Source organism: Ictalurus furcatus, chromosome 20 (assembly GCF_023375685.1).
Source record: "Ictalurus furcatus strain D&B chromosome 20, Billie_1.0, whole genome shotgun sequence".
Classification (NCBI taxonomy): domain Eukaryota; kingdom Metazoa; phylum Chordata; class Actinopteri; order Siluriformes; family Ictaluridae; genus Ictalurus; species Ictalurus furcatus.
Genome location: NC_071274.1, coordinates 15,689,795 through 15,715,062, shown reverse-complemented (window position 1 = coordinate 15,715,062; position 25,268 = coordinate 15,689,795). Strand labels below are relative to the sequence as shown.

The following is a 25,268-nucleotide window of genomic DNA, read 5'->3' as shown; positions in this document are numbered from 1 at the left end:
TACATTCACAGCTTCATTTAATCCAAAAACAAATAAATTCATCACATAACGTTAGAGGTGAGGGGGCTGACCTTGCACAAAATGAGTGCTAAGAGAGGTGAAAATGTTCTCCAATGTTCTCAAAGATGTGCACAGGGTCCTCACTAGACGATGTTGTCGCCATTATGCTGGCTTCCAGTGCTGGGGAATTCAGTTGTTCTGTTATGATTATTACTGTTACTGCTGCATCCTACTGATGCTGCTTTATTTCCCTCTACTATTTGCAGTGGCTCCTGATAGCCAGACATAGGCTGTGGTCTTTCCACAGCTTTATTGAAGCAGCTCAGGACAGGACAATGCCCTTGGTAGAAGTTCCATATTAAAAGTGCCACTAATAACAGTGATAGGATGATGACCATAGCCCTGAGGATCAAGGGGGTGTTCAACTGTTCCTGCACCAGTGGCAGGACTGAAGGATGCCCCATGTAGTTCCCCAGTCTCAGCTCATACGTAACAGTTTGAATGACGTAGTCTTTGCCATTGGAGGACTCTACAGAGGTGCAGGTGTAGTGGCCGGCGTCACTGTCCGAGGCATTGAGGATGAACAGGCTGTTGTGTTGAATATGGTACATGTTGGAGATTTCAACTGGGTGGTCATTTACACGCCACTGCACTTGGGCGAGGTTTGATCCCGGCTGGCACGGCAGCCTGACCACGTTACCCGGGTAGAAGGTTTTAATGGTCTTGGTGCTCTCTGTAACACAAACCGCATCTCGATTCAGTCATTTTAATTTTACTTCATTTCTAATTTTTATTTACTACTTGAGTCACAATGGACTTGAACCAGATCTGCTGTATGTATGTTCAAACATACAGTCAATGAAGAAGTTCATTAAGACTTTTTAGTGTAAATACTGTACTAGTGGATATAAAAATCAATCCGTTAACATACCGACTGCAGGACAACGTGTAGCATGTCCATCTCTCAGACTCTGAACCACTTCACTTCAGGAGAAAAAGAAAACACAGGGACATGACAGAAAATCCAATATATCTAACATTCCCACTTCACACATAGGCTCTAGTACAGTCAATACAATATGTTAGACAACAGTGCTGTTTAATTCTTGATTCAGAAGGTGATTAATTTTCTATAGCAGCAAATGACAGTAGTGCTAACTGCAAGGAACATCACAGGTTTATATTAATGTGGATATTCGAATACGCTACTGTTTCTATAGTAACGGCATATTCACAGGGACTGGTATGGCAGGCACGCTACATAATTCAATTCAGTAATGAGTTTATATATATATAAAAAAAGTTTAAATCACAAAAAAAAAACAACAGGTAGTATATGTGTCATTATTTAATAAATAAAAACATTAATAATTGATGATACTTTCTTTCTTTAAGGAGTCTCCAGTGTCAGCTCATTGTAACAGTCAAAGGTGAAGCTATCACTTTTATTTATTTATTTATTTAAGGGGGGGGGTCTGTTTATAGCTGCTGTAACATAACAAGAACTAACTTGTTTAGCGGACATTACACAACATTAAATGTAACTAAGATTGGCTAAAAGTATGATGACATCCTTTAATAAATGGAAAATTAGCTTTTAGTTGTTGTTTTTTTTTGCACCAAATCAAAGGAACAAATTACAAGAGGTATTGAAATTAGACCAGTGTGTGTCAGTAGATCAAATTAAGTGTATGATAGATGATATGGTTGCAGTACAGTGATCCTGCTTTGGTTGATTTGCAGACATGTTAGTTATTATTTGGACTTTTTCTTCATTTTATTGTTATTGTTATTGTTGTTATTACATATGGTTTATCCTCATTTTTTCTGACTGTCAGCTAGTATGACTGTGAACTCAGGGCATTGCTGTAAAAAAGCTTTATGCTCAGTCAATTTGTCCCTGAATAAACACTGGTAATTAATTAATAAATTAAATATACAAATTGTTATCATTGACACTTTGCTGTGGTGTAAAAGGAATAAGACCGTTGTAGGATGAACTTCAGGCCACATCACACCATCCCAATGTTTCTATTCATGTTTTACTATAACAACATTACACCACATCATGATTAATTCCTTACAACACTACACTACAGCATACGAGTAGTTATTTCTATTAAGCTGCTTTGGGACAATGTCTGTTGTTAAAAGCACTATACAAATAAAAGTGAATTGAATTGAATTGAGTAGTGTATGCTCAGTACCTGTGTGTGTCTGGGTCAATGCTGTTTACAGCAATGCAGCTGCTAGTGTTGAGGTTCCAGCCGCAGTAGGGATCTCTGGCCAGCACACAGTCTATACAGGAGATGTAATGGTCGCATGCGCTAAGCGACATCTGCACCGCTGCCTCGTTTGAGCCTGCATACAGCTGACCCTGACAAAATATGTGCACCAGTTATTGAAATGAGGGTCAAACAAAAACTGAATCAAACTCAAACTGAATCTAACGCTGTTAAGTAGAAACAATGAAATGAATCGGATGAGTACTGGGATAAATCACAATAAGAAAGTCATTAAGTAATGATATACAGTTATTTTATGCTATACTAGTGTGATTGATGATGGCACAAAATTCATATTTTAGGTGTGCATGTTCCATAAAATATGTTCAATATGAGCAAATATGAGCAATCCACTCAAGAAACACATTTTATAAGATATTCTCCCAAACTAAATAAGTTTCTCTAACTGTTTATTCCCCTTACTAATCATACCCGTACGTGTCTCATCCCCACTCTGTTGTCACAAAATTGGAAGCAGACAATTGTCTAGAATGTCTTTGTATGCTGAAGCATTTGTTCACTTTACTGGAACAAAGGGGCTCCAAAGCTGTTTGAGCATGACAATGTCTCTGCACACAATGTGAGCTCCATGAAGACACTATTTGCCAAGGTTGGAGTGGAAAAACTTGAAAGGCCTGCACAGAGCCCTGACCTCAACCCCTCTGAACACCATTGGCATTAATTTTAAATGCAGACTGTGTCCCAGGCCTGCTTGCCCAACATCAGTACCCAATCTATAGTAGTAATGCTCTTGTGGCTGCATGGGCACAGCCATGCTCCAAAATCTAGTGGAAAGATTCCCAGAGGAAGGAAATTTATTTAAAAAAGCAGGAGGGGACTAAATCTGGAATGGGCTGTTCAACAAGCACATATGAGAGTTATGGTAAAGCGTTCACACACTATTGACCGTATAGTGTATAGTGACTCATAATCATGAGTCCATGCAGGATTTCAAACATTTTTTTGTGTGATTGTTTCGCCAAAAATACTTGATCTCGCTGCGGCTTTTGTTCAAAATTCTGTGATTTTTTTTGCGGAAAACTACTTGAATTGGTGAAATTGCAATCGCACAAACTTGTTTTGCACGGTCTTTCGCAGTGATGTTTACTGGCAAATGAGATTTTTTAGCTGCACTCATGTGTGACGCACATGAATCGAAGAGGGCTTTGGCTGAATGCACGTTATGATGATGTCACATGACGCGTCTCGGCCCAAATCTGTGGAAAACCTGTGGTAATTTTGAAAAATATTGTCGAGTTTGCTTGATTTTGCTTTCATTTCTGCAATTGCAAAATCTTGGAAGGACTGATAAACTGTTCATGCAGATTGGTGCCATAAAAAAATTATTTCTGGCGGTTTAATTTTTCAGAGGTTATAGCATTTACATATTACTGGCAGAGAGAGACAACACCACCAGGAATCAGCCACATGAGCAAACATAAAAGAACTGAATGTATAACAAAGCTAAAAATTAAAAATTAAAACTGTTTTTGTGTAGCACAAATCAGCATAAATAAATTATACTAATGTGGCTAAAAAGAATTTCTTTAAATTGTAGGCATTACAATCTCAAAACCCAAACCAACATAAATCAGCACAAACAGAAACTTGTATTGAATATTTATGTTCAGTGTTATTTGTAATTTGTTCATGCAATTGAATATTTGCTGTTGTTTTCATCACACTTTTTTTTTTTTTAACAATATTGTAGCATCTAGCTGTAAGCCACAAGTGATTGTGCAGAGTGTGAACAGAGACTGTATGTAGTAGAGACAGGCCACTGTTTGAAATATGAATGTGGCAGTGTGTAACACTTAGCAAGGTATTACATAATTATAAATAACCACTTGTCTTCTTGTTTCAATGAGGGGAAAAAAAGCCTAGCCTGTCAGATTCTTACTCTCGGCATGGCAGGGCCCGACAGTCTCTGAGTGTCTTTTCACATTTCATAAAAGTTGTCATTATGGACACATTTAGTCACATTTTGCTTTAGTTTTCTCTTCATGCCAAAAGCAGCTAAAGTCCATCACTAATCTGTCCACTCATACTATACTCTAATACAGAGGGTTTATATACAGTTTATATACAATTTGCTGAGAATTATCTACATGGATACATCTACAACTATAAAAAATAATCAAATAAACAACGAAATAAATAAATTTTATATATATATATATATATATATATATATATATATATATATATATATATAATTTATTTATCTATTTATTTCTTTTTTAAAAAGCAGCTACACATATACCATAGCATAGCGTTAGTAGCAGCTTTGCTAATAACTTGCTAATAACATATTTCGCTTAGAGCTCAGCTAAGATAAATATTGGTGAACTGAATTGAAATATAAATTTGCTAAACTTAAGAAGAGCTTGCTATGAACCCTAAATGGCCTTCCATTGGCTATATATTGCCATTACATTCAGCCCTATGTTGTACAGGTATACAGGTATGTTTCTAATATGCCTCGCTGATCATTCACAGTTGCTAGCAGGAAAGTTTAGCGTAAAACGGGAAGTCGGAGTGAAAGAATGATGAGAAAATCTGGTGGCTATTATACTGGGAAAACTAAAGTTCAGTTTTATTTTGAAACACAAGTCATAATCTTAAATTCCTCTGGGAACATAAACATCCCACAACAGTATTAACTGTAAAATGTTGTTTTTTTAAAAAACTAGCTTAGCGATAGTCCCCAAACTAACTTACCTAACACTAGAGAAAAGATCCCCACAGAAACAAAACAGAAATAGTTAGGTAACATTAGAAAAAAATTCACAACAGATGTAGCTAGTTAATGAATTTTTGATACATGAGGCAAGGTGAGGCAAGGTGAGGCAAAATTGTTCACTTATACACAAGAAAATAGGAGCCTCATTCTTTGCTCAATACAACCAGAAGATACTCTGACAATATGTACAGTACAATATCTCCATCCCTGCCATTGAGAATATTAAAACAGGACGTAGCATAACAACTAAAACCACTTTAACAAACATCTAGTCCTGAAACAAACCTCAGTCCACCATTTTCAGATTGACCAGGGATCAGTTCCTGGAACAGCACCCAGGTTCAAAAACGACTTAGAACCTATAAACACTTGGTGAACACGTTTGGCATAAATAAAACCCATCAACCCCACTGACCACTTTTGGTATGAAATGGAAGTCAGACTGCACCCCAGGCCTGCTCGCCCATCATCACTGCCAAGTCTAACAATGCTCTTGTAGCTGAATGGGCACATCCCCACAGCCATGCTCCAAAATCTAGTGGAAAGCCTTCCCAGAAGAATGAAGTTTATTATAACAGCAGAGGGGGACTAAATCTGAAATGAGTTATACTCAGATGTTCACATTCTTTTGGCCATATACAGTATATAAAATACTTGTGCAGATTTGTGCCCCAAACAAATAACTTCTAGCAGTTTATTTTTCAGATATAGCAATTACATATTAAGGGCAGAGAGTGACACACACACACCTGGAATCAACCAACTGAGCAACCGTAAAAAAATAATGTATGAATGTATAATAAGTCTAAAAATACAACTTTTTTGTCCCACAAATCAGCATAAATAAATGATATTAATGTGGTTAATGTTGGCACTCTGACAATATGTACAATATCCCCATCCCTGCCATTATGAACATTAAAACAGGATGTAGCATGACAACTAAACAACTTTAACCAACATCCAGTCCTGAAACAAACCTCAGTCCACCATTTTAGCGTGACCAGGGATCAGTTCCTGGAACAGCACCCAGGTTCAAAAACAACTTATAACCTATAAACACTTGGTGTAGCTTCAGAGAGGAGAAAATCAAACGTAAAAGTGTTCTGAGGCTTACCATGGTGTTGGAGAGGCGTAGTATCTTCACTGGCTCTGAATGCTTAAACAGCTGCACCTCTTCTATTATCACCATCTTTCCATCATAGTTGACTGCTTTCAGTACTGAACCGCTTGCTGTTACAAACACACATTTGATTTGTTAACATTTATGTACTGTAAAGCACTAGAATTTGCTGTCCTGGATGTATTTAAGGGTGTTTTGGTTAGATTATTGTAACAGAAAATGTATCAATCTTGATAAAATGATGTAAAATGTAAATTAAATGATTACCTGTGCCTATAAACATAACCTGATGGGTGCTCCCATCCAGGGCAGTAGTGCTGGCCACTACGATCCGTGTAAACGCAGCTCCTTTCTTCACCAGCAGGGGTTGCTGAGAAGATGGTTTCACTGCTTCATCCATCAGTGGCTTTTCTCTCACAAACAGAAGGGTTTTATCAGGCAGGTCCAAGGACGTGGAAATCATTTTCTTCCTTGCATCATTGTTAATACACTAGACACACCACAGAGCGACAGAGAGAGAGAGAGAGAGAGAGAGAGAGAGAGCAACAGATAACATATAAATAACTCGGACATAACATCTTCATAGCTAACCAGATATGGAGTTATACAAAATAGCACAAGTAATATGGCAAACAAAATTGTAATTTGTTACAATAATTATAATCTCCTCCTGAAATTTTAGAGTTTATCTAACATCTTACCCAACTAACATTATCCAACGTGTTACTTTGGTGAATTCATAAACTATATTTATACTTTTATACTTAACATATTCTGTATGAAGAAAGGCAGTAAGTACAAATACAAGTTGTTTTAGGGTGCAAGTCCCTGTGTAAGTTACAATACTATGGAAATGATAACAAGAGCATTCATTTAACCCTTACAACTGGAACTATTGTTCATTTTCTGTTTGGTTTCTTTTTCCATCACTGTAGCTAACATGTGAAAATGACTGTTGCAGAATAAATTGATAAATATTGAACTCACAGCTCCGGGACGAGGGTCAGGCACGTCTCCGTGGTATGTCACCCATTTATTAAAAACAGATCTGTCGTTGTACAGCGTTTTGAACCTGCCTTCAGAGAACACTTCCCTGATGCTGTGTATACTGTAGGTGCACACTGCAGAGTACTGCGACGTGTCCCTGTCAGTCAAATCACAGCAATGAAACAAGTGTATTAGGAAGGAGATTCATAAAACTATTTCTAATGATGTGTTCTGGAATATGCTGGAATATTTTCTAAACAAGTTCTTTATTTGTATTTTTTTTCTTTAACTGGCTGTGATATCTTAGTAGTTCAAAAAAAATAACAGGAAACAATATTTAAACAATTACTGGATTTACACTGCAATCCAATTTGAAATGAAGGTAGGTTTTGACTCCCTTAAATAATTTAGTTCTCACCTCATTGCATCATGTAATCTCCAAAAGTGAATACATTAAACAGCATAGTAAAGCACAAAAATAACACGGTTTCTGAGGCAACTGTATCCATGATTGAATTTGACTGACATCATTCACACTTTCACATGATTCTGTAGTAAACCAAATAATAATTCTCACATACTGCATATTAGGAGGATCAGTACTTAGTATACCTTTGAGGTCAGCGGTTTACATACACGTTGATGAATCAGCAAAATTTTAATCATTTGTTTTGTTTAAAGATCATATTTTTTTTACATTTAGTCCTGTCCTTCAGAAGCTACAAAAGATATTTACATGTTTCCCAGAAGACAAAATAGTAACAATTTACACTGATCATCCTGCTGCCTTCTAGGGCATCAGTGAACCTTTGTACCTTTTGTAATAGCTGTGTACGAGTCCCTCAGACATCCTCCGTGTGAAAAGATGGATCTCAAAATCATATAGCCCGTGTTGGAAAGGGTCAAATATACAGAAGGTGCTAGAAAACCAAAGAATATGCAGGACCTGGAGGATTTTTCTGGAGAACAGTGGGCAGTTTAACTGCTCAGGACAAACAAGGGACTTATGAACAATTATCACAAAACATAAAAACAGTCGTTGGTCATCCAGGTAATGAGAGTTACACAGTATTAAGAATCAAGCGTATCTAAACTTTTGAACTGGTTCATTTGTGTAAATTCAGTTATTACTGTGTCTTGTGGGCTATAGGCAAACATCTGTTATGTGAAATAGTTTATTCAGGGCAGGACTAAATAAAAAACTAAATGCAATTTTTACGATCCCACTTATTATTTTTATTATTATTATTATTGAATTATTAACATTTTGCAGATTCTTCAAGGTGTATGTAAAGTTATGACCTCAACTGTACACTGGTGGATGCAATATATAGATGGCAAGGGGGTGCAGCATTGCCATGTCACAGCACATCAAATCTCCCGGTTTGATCCTGTGCTCGGGTTACAGTTTGTATGGAGATTCTCTGCATGGTCTCTCAAATGTGCCCGTTTCCTCCAGTTTTGTCCCACCTCTCAAAAACGTGCTGGTTCATGATTAGCTACACTAAATTGCCATAAATGACTAGAAATTCCAGTGAGTTATAAAAGCCTTTTAGGTTAGCCATGTGATCTAACCACCTTGACCCTCCATTGACCTTGAGGCTGATCTAATACAAGTGGTAAAGTGTTTAAGTCCTCCATTTTAGGGTTTAATTTCCACTGTGTGTGCAATGATGGACTGGTATTGAACCACAATTGTGATTACATTCAAAATCATTAACTGTTTCAAAATGGTGATTTTTGCAGGGTCTTTTGCTATCAGGTTTGAGCTGAAATATACTCACATCTGAGGAGTGAAGACTCCGTAGAACACACAGGTTGTCCAGCTGCCTGGGCAGAAGAGGAACACATCCTGTATGATGTAAGGAGTTCTGGTTTGAAGGACAGGACAGTCCAGGTGAGCCTTTAGGAACGATGTCCACTTCCTTTGCAGTGTCCGCTGTCCTCCCATATCCCCCTAGCAAGGAGAGGGAATGAGAAAAATTGATACAATGTTACAAAAAAACCCCCAAAAACATTTATTTATTTAGTGTTTTACATTATAAAATGTAACTAAATATTTATTGGAAAAGTATTGTTCTATGGGCAGATAATATTTCAAATTTTAAGCATTTATTTCTCGAAAGAAGCAAAAGTATCTGCCAATAGAATAAGGAAATGGATTCTATTGCTGTATAAAAACATCAAAAGCAGGCTGAATAATCTTATAATATTTAATTTATAATTATCTTAAAATAGAAATGTTAGCAATTGAAAATATCTTGAATATGGGTAAATTTATCTAAGATATTTTTGTTTTTGCAGTGCAGACAAGATGGCAGTATGAATGTGGTCTTGTTGGTTGGAATGGAAATGAACATAGTTGGTGGTCTTGTGTAGAGCAAAGGGTAAAATGTTTACTCAGTCGTCAGGAGTTCATGAGTTCGAAAGTTGACAAAGCCATTCATGGTCAGGAGTCTGAGATAACTCCGGTTATATAATAGGTTATATGTATGGTTATCCACAAGTCAACACTAACTGTCTGATAGATCATGTACTGTCATGGGAAAAAGAAAGTGCAGACTTCTTCAGTTGTATGTTTTTATTTATCAGGGACTACATAGCAATTATGTGGTCCCGAACACTTCTATAAACAAACACAAATAACCTCAGGTGACAACAAACAGAAAACCACAGCAGATTTCAATATGTAGTCATTTTTTCCAAAAGATAAACCAACATGTAGAACCACCTTTAGCAATAGCATGAAGTAAACATTTTCTGTTGGAGTTTATCAGTCTCTCATGTTGTTTTGGAGAAATTTCAGCCCACTGTTGTTTACAAACATTGTTATTTGAGGGCATTTGTTTATGCACAGCTCTCTTAAGATCCTGCCACAAAATCTCAATGGGTTCGAGGACTGGACTTTGACTTGGCAGTTCCAACACCTTGATTTTTTTCTTTTTTAGTCATTCAGATGTCAAGTTTCTTTTGAGCATGGGATCATTGTCATTTTGCATAACCCAAGTCTGGCTGCTAGACAGATGACCATGCTTGACAGTTGGTATAAGTTGTTTTATAGTGATATGCTGTGTTTGGTTTTCACCAAACATGGTGCTGTGCATAATGACCAAACATCTCTACCTGGGCCACAACAGTCCAAAGGATATTGTTCCAGAACTTTTGTGGTTTGTTTAGATGCAATTTTGCAAACCTAAGTCACACTATTCATTTATACATATTCTTTTAGGAGAAAAGGGGCTTTTTCCTAGCCACCCTGCCATGAAAGCCAAATTTGTTCAGTCTTTTTCTGAATGTGCTGTCATGAATATAAATATTTTATGTCTTGGTTTTTTCTTTGTATCTCTGAGCATTAAACAGTCTGTCATTGGAATGAATTTGCTGGGCGGACCACTCCTGGGAAAATTGGCAACTATCTTGAAGGTTCTCTATTTGTAAACAATCCTTCTCACTGTAGAATGATGAATTTCAAATTGTTTGGAGATGGCCTTATAACCTTCCCAGATTGATGAGCAGCAACAGTTGCTTCTCTGAAGTCACGGCTAATGTCCTTTCTCCTTGACACGATGCAGACACACACCTGAGTGCTTCAGAACATCAAACTGCCAAAAGTTCTGCATTTACGTAGTTAGCCACACTTCTTGATGATTAACTAATCGTGCGCATTTATTTAGTAACACCTGGCTGCTAAAAACACTCTTAATAATTGTCAAAGATCTAGGAAGAGTGTACTTATATTTTCCCACCTGGTTTCTGAATGTTGGTTTACTTTTGGGGGAGAAAACGACTACATATTGAAATCTGTTGTGGTTATTTGTTTGTTTATGAAAGTTGGAGAGGACCACGCAATTGTTATTTAGGCCCTGATGCATAAAAACCTAGAATTCAATAAAAAAGCGTACTTTCTTTTTCCCATGACTGTATATGTAAGAAGACAGTTAGTGCTCTCCTCCAAGCATATTCAGCTGTCCTAAGGATGTTGCATCAACAGTTAGAAAAGCTGTCGTGTGTGATGGGGAAACTACCTTACAGACGCGGGCCACTCTCGACACGTCCAGCTGATTGTAGGAGTCGTACTCCATAGCTGTTTCACTAAAGAAGAGGTAAATCTTGTCATCATCCCCCTCTGGGTTTTCCTTTCCTTCAGCCACGTACTTCATGCCAATGAATTTGGGTTCTGAAATCACAGAACTAATCAGTGATACTCAATCTTAAGCTGAGTAGAAGAATCGCAAGTTCAAAGAATTAAAGACTGTCACAACTAAACTAGATGCAAACTATAAGTTTTAATTTCATACACCAGAAATGGTCTAATTTCAACTCCAAAATCTTCCAGTTCCAAAATGTGTGTGTGTATACACACACATTCTTACCACTGAGCCAGGAAGAGTAGTAATCAGTTCGTATAATGTTATTAGAGCTTCGCATAATAACCGGTTCAGAGCCCAGGAAATTCATAGATGTAGCAGAGTACAGCTCTCCATCTAAATGATAACCAGAATGGTAATATTATTAGAAAATGATGATGATATCATTGGGCTACTTTTCTTTAAAACAATCAAAATTATTACATCAGCTGTCATGAGCAGCAACTGTATTAAAGTGGATGGACATTTATAATGAATAGATGAATGCATTTATTAATCTGGAATAAAAGTTAGGGACTATAATAATTAAATAACTCACTAACTGAACATTATGTTCTTTGGTATGTTACATCATGGAGCAGTTACACTTAAGAGAGAAGCACCTACCAACAAATTCAGAGGCGTATCTCTGGAAAGGATCAAATGGACACTTTCCCTTCCCCTTATGCTGTTTACTTTCCAGAGTCAGGTTACCCTCTGTATAAGACTGGAAGACAGAGCACAGCAAAGGCTACATGAAACATTTCCATGGTGTGGTAAAATACAACAAAACATTCACAAAGACTGAGACTTTAATGTCTACAATAATATATTAATGATATTTTGCAGTGAAATAACGTGAGAAATTACTCACCATATAATCACAAGTTGGACTGAAAGCATAGGTACCACACACATACATCCTGCCGTCTGGCATTTTATGAAGGATCCGGATATAGTTCTGACACTCAGTCTAGAAAAGTAATAACAGGAAATAGAATCCAGTGAATTATGACAATCAGGACTGTCAGAAAACAGAGATTCAGTTCATTCCAGACTAGTTCACAGAACAACACAAGACAGGAGAATAATGTGGAATAATTTCATGGGTTAGGTTAGGACTTACTGAAGACGAGTTGCAGATCATTTTATGCGACCAAGTTTATCTGATAGTATACCTATTTCTAATCAGACGGTCTGTCAGTAATAATGTTTATTTTACATACAGTACTCACTAATAGACTCTTTCCAGAGGACATTTTATGTTTAATGCACAAAAGTCTTGAAGCTAACCAATGCTAGATAGAAACATGACCTTGGGGGGTGTAGAAAACTTCATTCTTAGTCGTCTTAAAACTCAGATTGTAAGGCTAGTTCTTTACTGTATTAGGCAATGTATAATTTGTTACACATATTTGAGTCATGTGAAAAAATAAGTACACCCCATGGAAATGCTTGTTTGTTTGTTTTTTTGACATATTTGTACAAGCGCTCGTTTGATTCGAATAAAGGAGATACACTATCAAAAGAGACATAAAATTGACATTTTGTAGTAATTTTAACAATTTAAATGAACAAATACAAAAACAAAAACAGATCAGTCACATGGAAAAAGTAAGTACACCCCTACATTTATCACACCTTCAAATCCATAAGATTAGAATCAGGTGTTCAAGATTGGGTGCCAGTGATTAGAACCTGCTTAGGGAGTGCAGGTGGAACCTGTCCTATTTATACCCCTCTCATATCGAGTGTCTGGTATTCCCTTTGCTATTGAGGAAAATCATCCACAAGTGGTGCAGATTTCAAATGACAATTTGTCAATTTGTCCAGAACTGTCCGTCTCAACAAATTCAGCCCAAGAGCAGACCGTCTGACGTAAAAACCCCAAACTTTCATCACAGGATCTACTAGTAAGTCTTGCAAGTGCATGCTTGCATGCTTTTACAATCAGAAAGTGACTGCACAGACTTGGCCTGCATGGGAGGTGCGCCAGGAAAAAGCCTTTGCTGTATAAAAAGCACATTAGAGCAAGACTACAGTTATCAATAAGCATATAAGCAAAGACAAGGCCTTTTGGAATAATGTGCTCTGGACAGACGAATCAAAATAGAGAGTTGAAGAGTTGTTTTTTGGCCACAGTAACAGCAGACATTTTTGACGCAGATCAAAGACAGCCTTTCAGGAGAATGACCTCATACCAACTGTGAAGCATGGTGGTGGAAATGTTATTGTTTGGGGTTGCTGTGTTGCCTCAGGGACTGGACAGCTTGCATTCACTGATTCAACTATGAATTCTGTATTATATCAAAGAGTGCTTGAAGATAACGTGAGGCCATCTGTCCGAAAGTTGAAGTTGTACCTTTCAACAGGATAATGTTCCTAAGCACACTAGCAAATCCACAAAGGAATGGCACAAAATGAAGAAATGGAGGGTTGTGGAATGGCTTTGAATCCCATTGAAATGTTGTGAGGGGATTTAAAATGGGCAGTACATGCAAGAAAACCCTCAAACATATTGCAACTGAAATAATACTAGCTTCTGAGGCCAAGGGTGCATTTACTTAATCCACAGAATAATATCATATAGAATAATAACATTTCTGTTGACTAAATGATTAAAAAAGCAATTTTCCTTGTGGTTTTGTTCAAGTAAATCAACTTTATTACTGGCACTGTTTCAAAGATGATCAAATGTTTGGTTGTCAAAATATGTAAACAATACATAAATAAATAAAATAAAAATGAAAAATAAAAAAAATCCATGGCGTGTACTTATTTTTTCACACGACTGTATATTTATATCTCTGCTGAAAAAACTAACGAAACCATCACCAATATTCTAATGGTTTCCACTACAAACACCATCACAAGTTATCAGCTAACCATTAAAACCATTACTATAACCATTATTGATCCTTAATGGTATCCATCTGACATAACATGCCACCAATAGAAGGCAACAGGTTACCAATAGAGACCCACAGGGACCATTACAGTTTCCATTAAATCCAATAAAATTCCCATTATAACCATTAAAACCATTACAAATTTTATGAGGGTTTCTGTAGCATTTTTCAGCAGGGATATCATCTATTTTCCATATTGCTTATCCTACACAGAGTTGTGGGAAAAGTGGAGTCTATCCCAGGGAACTCCCAGCACAAGGTGGGGGATACCCTGGACACAGGGCACAATCACACACATATTCATTCACACACTACAGCCAATTTGGAAATGCCAATCAGCCTACAACGCATGTCTTTGAACTGGGGGAGGAAACCGAAATACCTGGAGGAAACCCCCGAAACACTGGGAGCACATGCAAACTCCATGCACACAGGACAGAGGTTTGATTCAAATCCCCAACCCCAGTGGTGCTAACCACTAGTGCCTCCTTTTATCTACATTCATAACTTAAATTTGATTATGTAAAAACATCACTGTCAAAAATCAACCTTTAAAGTAAGTTTTAATAGGAAATGAGTTACCAGTGATGATGAACATCAGCCACATCAGTCCCTGTGTCATCACACGAAGTAAAAGTTAGTCACAGAGTTTAAAACAAAAAAATCCCCTCATCATTGTCTCGTTACTTCATTGACCTCTGCTAACATCGGTGGGAACATAATCACTGATTCAGTGGATAAATGCTCTTCTCTGTTTTGATGATGATGTGACAGTGCAGGAGCATTGCTACCATTTTGGCAGCTGGTATATGATTACAGACAGGAATGTCCATTAGCTTGTTTTGATCAATTGTTGGATAGTTATAGCTGATATTCAGCCAGACTGACTGTTTTGTTAAACTTGTAATCTTCGCAGGCAGAAAGCCAAGGCAAGGTCAGAAATTAGACTAAATAAAAACATTGTTTTTGATCACTTTCTTAAAGTAGAGGTGTCAAAGTATATTATGGGCAGAAAAACTCAGTTTTGGTCAAAATGTGATTGTTCACTTGTGGCTGTTTGCTAGAACTTAGTCACAGAAACATCCAATGGATTTTCCCCCTGAAAACAGCAACAACATCACTGGTCTGAGACTGAACGAGGCTCGTCCTTATTTAGCCACGGTAAGGCTTCACCCTCATTCAAACAACAAGGTCTAGTGTAACCGGAATGAGTTGTCTAGACTGTATTAATCACAGTGTAGTGTTCTTGAATTAATCAGACCACTGGACTGATTTTGCATAACTTTAATGCTAATCCAGTGTTTATCTATGCATTAGGACCGTGTTGTCATTGTAGTGAATAATTGTTAACTACAAAGTTTGGCAAATGAGAAAATGAGGAAACCTGAAATGCTGCTAATTGGAAAAAATGTCAAACAAATATTTTACTCCAAACAGGCATTTTCACATGTGGCCTACATGGATCGGGTCTATGTAGCTCATTCTTGTATGATATAACTCAGGGCTTTGGAGTGAAACTATAGAAAATGAAGGTCCTGTTAAATAGCCAGTTGCTATGCTAACTCTTGTTGTACTAATTAGTCCATTCAGGATTTCGCAGAGTTTTTTTTGTGATTGCTGCGGCTTTTTCCACCCAAAATTTGTGATGTTATTCGGGGAGATTTTTTTATTTTTTGCGGAAAACTACTTGAATTGGCGAAAGTGCAGTTGCTCGAACTTGTTTTGCACATTGATTTCACAGTGATGTTTGTTGGTAAGTGAGACCTTTTAGCTGTACTCATGTTTGACGCAGGTGAATGGAAGGGGGCTTTGGCTGAATGCTCGTTATGATGATGTCACACTACGCGCCTTGGCCCAAATCTGTGGAAAATCAGCATAAATTTGAAAAATGGTAGGCTCTTCCGAATAATACGGCGCTTGCTTGATTTTGTGTTAATTTTTGCGAAGGCAAAATTGCTAAATCCTGGAGAGCCTGAATAACTCCTCACTTTTACTTTTTTTTTTAGCTTGATGTATTTAATCTTAACCTGTTTTTACTAGCATGAGAATATATTTTTTGATGGAGGCTATAAAGCACTGGTTTTCTATCCAGGGTGCAGTCCTGCTTTGCATCCAGTGTTCCTGGGATAGGCTCTGGAGCCACTACCATCACCCCGAGAACCAGGAGAAAGTGGTTTATGATGATGAATGAATGAATGAATGAATGAAATACACTCACCATCCACTTTATAAGGAACACACATTCAAGCAGTTATCTAATCAGCCAATCATGTGGCAGCAGCACAATGCAAAAATCATGCAGATACTGGTCAAGAGCTTCAGTTAATGTTCAGATCAAACATCAGAATGAAGAAAAAGTGTAATCTCTGTGACCAGAAGAGCTGGTTTGAGTAAACCCTAACTGTCGCTCACTCAGTGTTTTTTTGCTTTACTCTAGAGAATGTTTTTCTAGAGAAAATCCCAGGAGATCAACAGTTTATGAAATACACAACCAGCCCTTCTAGTACCAACATCCATGCCATGATCAAATTTACAGAGATCACACATTACCTGAAGCTCTGCATGATGCATGATCTGTATGATGATCATGTGGCTGCAGCCACATGATTGGTGGATTAGATCAGTGGTTTTCAAAGTGGGGGGCGCCCGGGGGGCCTCAACAATTTGGTGTGAAAAATAAATACATGATTTGTTATATATATGCAGTACTATAACATGTTACATATCAAATATGATACATATCAAAATCACATTTGCTATACCTAAGTTTCTAATTGCTAAACAGACAAAACATCAACGTAAAAAAGGGGGATATATTCAGAAGTCTGTATTTTTAATGTGTTTTAAAGTCATCTTGCAAAAGGAGGCCTCGGTCAAATGTTAATGCCATTTGGGGGGCCTTGCCCTGGAAATGTTTGGGAACCCCTGAATTAGATAACTGTCATGAACAGTTTTGCACTTAAGACTCCATCTGTGAACAGTTGAGAACTTCAAAAATAGACTTCATGTGAAAACTATAATGAATTTCCCGGTTGCACAATTGCATCGTTTGCCCTTGTAGTACAGTTATAGAAGGGATTTATTTATAATAGCACTATCCGGTGTCACCCAGACAAGGATGGGTTCACTTTTGAGTCTGGTTCCTCTCAAGGTTTCTTCCTCGTGTCATCTCAGTTTTTTTCCCCTCTGTCTTCCACTGTCACCTCTGGTTTGCTCATTAGGGATAAATTTATACATTTAAAATTTATACCCTTCATTTATATATTTCTGTAAAGCTGCTTTGTGACAATACCCACTGTTAAAAGAGCAACACAAATAAAATTGAAGTGAATAACTGCATAAATGTGAAGGTGTTTCCAATAAAGTGGATGGTGTATAAAGCACTTCAAGTAAGTTACCCTGAATAATGGTGTTGTGCTAAATGTGAATAGAAACAAAAGGCAGTCAAAAGGTACTAAACTCCAGTTTTAGTCAGCCTTGATCATGACATACAGTATGTGAGAGGAAATGCATAACCTCAACATTCAATCTAACAAAACCACCAGATGGAACTATCCCAGGTTTTGTCTGAATAATTTACTTATAATTTTTAAGGCACCAAAAAAAAAAAAAAAAAAAAAGTAAAAAAAAAAAGACCTCACCTCCAAATCTTTCCCTTTGTATGAACATATCTTCTTGTTGTCTGGAGTCACGTCCCACTTTACCTACGAAAGAGATAAACAGTTTATTTCTCCACTGATATGGCATTAAATAAGTACAGTACAGGTGAAAATGTACTACTAGCAAAGTCCTATAATAATAATAATAATAATAATAATAATAATAATAATAATAATAATAATAATAATAATAATGAGTAAATAAATAAATAAATAATATTGTAAAAAACAGATAATGAAAAAAGTGTAATCAAAAATAATAGTGAAACAAATATATAATAAATTATAGCAGTGACAAAAAGAGAAAATATATAAACATATAAACAATACAATATATAAAAATAGAATAAATGTGTGAAACTAAAATAAAAGTGCAACTATTAAAATAATATAACAGTAATGTACAATGTAATGTAAGAGTAAGGCAAATAATAAACAACAGTTTATTATAATGTTTTTGTAACTGTTGCTGTTTTTTTTAATCAGTGAAAGTAATGTGTTTGGTACATAAAACGAAGATGTTGCTTCATGGCTTTCATAGTGGAATCTGAAAAGGGCTTTAGACACAAGTTGGAAAACATTTTGAGATGTAGGTGCTCTACTATTAAGTGATACAAAAACTAGTAAAAAAAGAATATAGAACTCTAAATGAAAAGATTGCTACCCAAGCATTGTGAACAAGATTTAAATAAATAATGGGAAAATAAAATTGTCCTGACCATAGCCTTCTTGTGCGTGATGTTAGTGAGGTCCAAGGCAAAGATGGTCTCTCGAGCTCCCAGGATGAGCACACCAATGTCTTCCCTCAGGAGCATGGTGGAGTAGTTCCACACTCCCTCCTCTCGAAAAACATGTCCTCTGTTACCTAGCAACAGCAGAACAGGCTTTTAGTGCCCAGTGTGGTGGAGTAGCTATTGGAAAGGAAGACTTGTGCTGATCGTAATAAAGAAGAGTGCAAAGAAGTGAAGCAGAAGTAAGACTTGGTGATTCATTTGGAGAAAATAGTGTATCGCTGGTTAATCAGGAACTCAGTAATGCTTTGTGTTATTCGTATATGCACTACTGATATCATGAAGGCTGCGATGTTCAAATGCTTTAAAATGTGCTAAAAAATATATTTTATTACATACTGTGAGCATCTTCTATCTTTCCAGTAAGAGATTGTGTGCGATTTAACAAAAGTAAGAATTTTAAATCAACAATTTTTAACCATATGACTTCAACAGCTCATCAACATGCTTTTTATTTTAATGCAAGGCTTATCACAGTAATATTGTGCAGCAATCTTGTGCAGCCAAGTCGCAAAAAAAAAAAAGACAAAAAAAGACAAAGACACTTACTGTTCAGAGTAACTGTTTTGCGTGGTGTGCTGTACAAAGGCCCAACCTGGCCAGAAGTCAATATGGCTGTCCCAAGAAAACACAGGATGAGGAGGAACAACATGTCCATAGCTCTTCAAGTCTCTGTTACAGCACAAGCTCAGCCTCACTATGTTACTTCTCTTTTTCAGTCAACAACGAGATATATAGCTTATTTTAATTCATGTAGGATGCCTCTTCAAAGAACCAGGAACCATGTGAAGCCATCTGGGAAAGTCGAGAGACAAAGAGAGATTAAAGAGAAAAAAAGTGCATAAGAAGCAGCAATAATTCTGTTAAACTGCTATAGTGATGTAAATGTGGCTTCAAAAAGCTCCTTCTGCACAGGCCACACGTTATAGAGGCTGGTACTGGATGTAGCAAAAGCACACTTGTCAAAAGCCACTGGTTGGTTGGTTTAAGTAGCACATCAGGTGCATGTCACTTCAACTTCTGAGGCAAAATGACCCATTTGAATTCTTAACTAAATGTGAAACAATACTATTTTTTTCCCCAACATGAAGCATTAAGTGCTTGGATTAGGGTCATTCCATCTCAAGTGGTCCAATGCAGGTTGCTTGACCATTTTTAATTTTCCAATTTTTTTTTGAGTGATTATCTCTATGTATTAGCATTGCAAAACCACCAGTTTTTTGAAAATTTTTATTTTACTTGGTTTAACTGCGGTGGCCATCTTTGTGTCATGGCACACAAATTTTGGTCATACAGTTGTTTACAAAAACCTGAATATCTCGGCTCAGGATGGCCCTAGCTCCTTGGTACGAAAACTGATCTCTAGAGTACATTACAAGGTACATGTTCATATAAACATTCAGCACATTCTTATTCCTTAGACTTAGAACTTAAGTCCAAATATAATGCTCAAGATTGCTTACAGTTCCACATTTAGGGTCAATTTATAATAAGAAGGGTTCAGGTCTTGTCTTCATTTTTTTTAGGGGGTACCTAGGTAACCTGAAAAACATTTCAGGTTTGAGACTTCTCTCTCTCTATTTTTTTATGAGGGCGAGAAATCGCAATGTAAAAAAAAATTCCCTTCATTTGCAGGTTGAATATCTCCGATGGGGGACTAAATAAAATGTTGAGTTTGAGATTCCACTGTTTACAGAGCTAGTGGTAGTAGAAATCTGGGGAAAAGCCTACTTTACTCATACAGTTTGAGAAATGAACAGATGTAACAGAGCGTTTCATATATATAGTAGTGTTCAGCACAAGCGCTTCAGAGCGCTCTCATTATTCTATCCTGCTTTATTCTATCCTGTATTAACCATCTTTCTGTAATAAACCTCTTTTTTTTACCTGCAGAGGAAGAGTCTGTGAGCGTTGTTTAATTTCCACGACAATTTGAAGAATCTCCTGGCTGGGCTGCGCGAGTCTTTCAGCTTTTCTGGACAACAAGCAAACCGGAGGATCACTGACTGGTAGGAATCATCAAGAATTTAGAATTAGAGAATTAGAATTTTATGATGTCATCGTGTATCGCTGTCTGTGTGGAAAGGAGTCAATGATTTAGAATTTTATGAAGTCATCGTGTATTGCTGTCAGTGTGGAAGGGAGTCAATGATATAAGAAATGCGTGTATTACATTGAGAGAAGTATTACATGGCGCGATTTCTTATAAGAAGTTCCAGGAACTTCGCCTCTGTGACAGCAGAGATATTGGTGTTTCTTAGATCACAGCTTCAAAACTAAAATATATACTGACGGGTATATAAGACCAGTTAGATCCTGTCATCACTTGCATTAGCAGCTATTAACAAACGTTCTCTAACCACTCTATTTTTCTTTTTCTTCAAATTAATAAAATAAAAGAAATCCCGTTCACCATATTATACATTATAGATTTTTCTTTGTTCAATAACAACACATTTTAATAGTGCATCCTGATGCAATCTCTTATCTTAGATAAGCGACGCACACGCATCCGGCTGTCCACATGATGTAAAAGAAAACGTGATTCATCAGACCAGGGCACCTTCTTCCATTGCTCCATGGTCCTGAGAACTGACTGTTCACTTGCGGCCTAATATAGCTCACCGCTTGACAGTTTGTAACAAGAATCAGTGTTATTCACCTCACCTGTCAGTGGTTTTAATTTTATGGCTGATCTTTGTATATGCTCACTAAATAGGGTACACCATAATGGCATTCTAGAACCTACATGGTGCACTACATGACCAATAAAACAACATTTGACATTCAGGCAAAACAAAAAAAAGTGCCTGTTGGAAAATTATGTCATAGTACTTTCAGGATACTGAAAGGTTTTTAAAAAATATATATATTTAATTAGAAACTTAATACATAATAAAAAATATATCCAGTGCCATTTTCCTGCAGGAAATCCGCATCATTTAGGAAATGTGTTTCAACGTGTTTAGTGAATGTCATAATAAATATATTATTTGTTCCAACAGCCTTAAATAAGCGTATATACATGCACACATATGAAATAAAGCTGATTGTGTAAGGTGTGTGTGTGTTCTTGTATGACATGTTATATGTATGTTATATGTCGTGGAAATTAGACAACACTCGCAGACTCGTCCTCTGAAGATAAAAAGGTTTATTACAGAAAGATGGTTAATACAGGATAGAATAAAGCAGGCTAGAATAATGAGAGCGCTCTGAAGCCCTTGTACTAAAACACTACTATATATATGAAACGCAGTGCATGACATAATTCTGTGTACCGATAAGAAGCAGTTTGAGGCAGTTCAAACAGGCTTTGTTTTAGGATCTTGGAAGATGTTTAGACGAACCTTGAACAGAAGTATATGTTTGTGTCTCTGTAAGCAGCTAAACATTCTGTACTGACCTCAGTGACATGACATGGCCTTCTTAGGCGTTATCCTCAGATGAACATGAACAAGAACAAACTTATTACAAAGTAAAAATGAGTAATTTCCCTCACACTGGCCATGATCATGATAGAGGTCGACAAGGTAACCTCCCAGGTTCAATTATAGTTAAAAGTTTACGGCACAGCCTAGCGAGTCATGTTCATGCCAGAGGCCGACGAGACGGCCTACCAGGTCCTGTTCACACCCGAGGCCGACGAGACAGCCCATCATGCCATTTTCCTGCCAGAGGCCGACAGGACAGCCTCCTAAGCCATGTTCCTGTCTGAGGTCAAAGGCACGGCCTCCCATGCCATGTTTCTGCCCAAAGCCGACAAGACGGCCTACCAAGTCCTGTTCACGCCTGAGGGAGAGACAAGCTGAATGCAGTGGACATGCAGAGGACAATGATGCAGTTTAGTAGAGCACATAGCTACCTAGCTTAATAGGTACCTTAGTAAAGGCACTCCAGGCATCTTGTGCCTTTATTAACCATCTTGTGTATGGATTATCGTAGTTTTATGAATCTTATTTGAATCTTAAGATCAGCATACTGCAGTCCATTTAACTGCAATCACTGATTCATTGGTGATAAGATGCAGTTATTTCAACACTACATACTATGTTTATTTCAGGAGACTCACAGGGATGTAGGGACAGAACCAGACGGACAGAGCAGTGGTTTAGATCAGTGCTTAGAGGAGCTTGGTACCTGCCCACACCAGCCCAATACCTGCTTCATTGAGACTCAGTCCCTAACAAAAAAGACACTCAAGACATGGCTGAGAACTACAATGACGCAGACTCGGCTAAACAACATTGCCATTCGCCATGTGCATCAAGAGAAATTGGATGCATTGGACAGGACACAAATCTGTCAGAGCCTAGTTGAGTTCAATGATGAGGGCCTCCAAGTTTTTGGGTCATTTATTTAGATACCTTTCCATCTCCACCCCTTGCTGCAATGTCTGTAGCTGCAGTACCTTTACACATACTCACCCCATTTTTACACCCAGAGAGCCATAAATCTAACATTACACTGCTGACACTGATGCCAACACTCATTCAACACTCACATAATTTAATTTACAACAAGATTATTCATAACTTTGCTTTCACCTTTGTTGTCTGTCAAGGTTTTTACTTTCATTTTTTTTATACAAGTCATTCATTCACATTACACTTTTCAGTGTAAATGCATAGACTTACTTTAATATAAATAAAAATATATAAATAATAAATATAAAGTTGGACATCTATTGGAAGTCTATTGCATTTTTTTTTCTTTGATAACAGAATAATCTGCCATATGTTCAAGTACAGCATTGGTTGTTGTAGTCACATCATTTACATAAACATATTTTGGATATGTAATTTGTATCCATTAAAAGTTATTCTGTTTGCTACTACTGGAAAATGCATAATTCTATTTGGCAGGTGTGATTTCTTGCATTGTAGCACCATCTAGTTGGTCTTGTTGAAATAGAAAATTAGTTGAGTAGATTAACCATTTCTTATGTTGATAGCGTTTTCACTACTTTGTAAGAGGTGAATCGGAAGTAACCTGCTTGCATGTGTCTGTAAAGATTCTACATCTTTGTATCACACTCTTAGAAAATTTCCTAAAATGTTTTTCTCTTTGAATGCCTTTGCTTGGTTATGGAGCAGAGAATACATCTGCCCACAGGACGCCCACAGCACCCCACAATTTCCCAATGCCGTGGTAGCTTCTGTCACTCAGAAATCTCGTGAACTCAAACGGTAACTGTAATCCTAAAACTATGTTCTAAATATGCAAATGTTCAGTATCAAACTTTGGATGTGGGGGGGGGGGGGGGGGGGTACGCCATGGTTACGGTGTGAACTAACATGTACCTGGAGGACAGAGCGAGTATCTACAGTGTCTCCCAGCACATTCTCAGGCTTGGCAGTAAATGAGTTTTATGTGACATTCATTTGTATATTTAAAACCAATTTGACCAGGTTTATTATTTAGTAACATTACGATCAATATTGTATTGTGTTGAACCCTTAAAATGGGTAGCCATGTTTTCCAATGCACCAGCATTCAGCTAACTATTAAATTGTATAATTCATGTCCAAGCATTACTAGGAAACGGGAATATTTTACCAGCTACTCATTTTAATGTTTAACTCTGCTCAATATAATATTTATCTTAATCTTAGCTGCCAAGCTAATTAGCCAGGTTTGTTAGCAGTGTAGCTAATGTTAGACCAGAGTTTCCCCCCAAACACACAGATGATACTCTAGTGTTACCAGACACTCTGTCTGTGTGTGTGTGTGTGTGTGTGTGTGTGTACAGGTGACATGATTAAACTCTCTAAAACCTCCTGTCCATCACCCAAATCAGTATAAATATTATACTGTCGAATTATTAAAACCTTTAACCGAGTTCAGCGAGCTAATTACCTCATTATACTCATTATACCTCATTATATATATTATACTCACTATGATATTGTGTAAATGAAATAATTAGCCAAGTTCTCCAGGGAGATAACGTACAGCTGTAAAAGAGTTCGTTAGTTGGTAGGCTAATCATGATTTAGTGTAAAACCAGTAGCCAGGGTTGTTAAAGTGACCTTCTAAACTTGTATAACAATGTCGCATGTAACTTTAGAGACGATCCCTTAATTTCCGCATATCTGTGAATATCGAACGCCGTTATGTGCACGTACCCGGTCTAAAATTTATATATAATAGTAATTAATTAATTACATGAATAAAAAACAATACAAATGTAGTTTTACAATTTAAGTAAAATTAGCCAATATTTGTTAATACATATTATATTTACTATTTATAAAATATGTAATATTTAAATGTAAACTGTAAAAAGTAGACATTATTATTATTATTATTATTATTATTATTATTATTATTATTATTATTAAATGAACAACTAAACAACTGACAACAATTTTTTTAAAGCAAGGCATACGTAGATTTGATACGTGGTAACTGATCAAGAAGGCCCCCCAGAATGTGGTATCCTATTCTTTGCCTGCTCGAATTGACTCAGAAATTTAAAATAAAAAAATAACAACAGAATAGTATTTCTCACTGACTACAAACTATATTCCTGCATTTAAAAACGTACAATTATAGTATATAGTAGATTTTATTACAAAGTCTCTGACCAGTTATTTACGCGACCCGGTACTAAAAGGACCCCAACGTAAACGCGAACAGAC

General features: G+C 36.9%; 1 protein-coding gene across 2 annotated transcripts; it reads right to left on the bottom strand.

The window, feature by feature from the left end:
• LOC128623901 (semaphorin-4E-like) lies at positions 1–20,760 on the bottom strand. 2 transcript variants are annotated; one of them, XM_053651056.1, is made up of 15 exons: positions 20,512–20,759; positions 19,174–19,419; positions 18,553–18,698; positions 17,816–17,878; positions 12,140–12,238; positions 11,893–11,992; positions 11,512–11,622; positions 11,164–11,315; positions 8,923–9,095; positions 7,139–7,295; positions 6,419–6,641; positions 6,146–6,261; positions 2,208–2,377; positions 932–984; positions 1–733 (listed from the first exon to the last, which is right to left on the bottom strand). In XM_053651056.1, exons 2-15 carry the CDS (start codon positions 19,280–19,282, stop codon positions 144–146), a joined length of 2,262 nt encoding a protein of 753 aa, XP_053507031.1. In that variant the 5' UTR covers positions 19,283–19,419; positions 20,512–20,759; the 3' UTR covers positions 1–143. The 2 variants fall into 2 exon arrangements, with proteins under 2 accessions (XP_053507031.1, XP_053507032.1); XM_053651057.1 differs by lacking the exon at positions 11,512–11,622 and having other exon boundaries at positions 20,512–20,760.
• Between the last annotated feature and the right edge of the window lie 4,508 nt (positions 20,761–25,268).

Bases quoted from the DNA above. Each gene is read 5' to 3' on its own strand.
- LOC128623901 (XM_053651056.1), bottom strand. From the start codon at position 19,282: ATGGACATGTTGTTCCTCCTCATCCTGTGTTTTCTTGGGACAGCCATA. The intron at 12,239-17,815 runs GTGAGGTCTTTT...TTACTTTTCTAG, and splicing joins ACAAAGGGAAAGATTTGGAG to ACTGAGTGTCAGAACTATAT. The intron at 11,316-11,511 runs GTAAGAATGTGT...CTGTGATTTCAG, and splicing joins CTACTCTTCCTGGCTCAGTG to AACCCAAATTCATTGGCATG.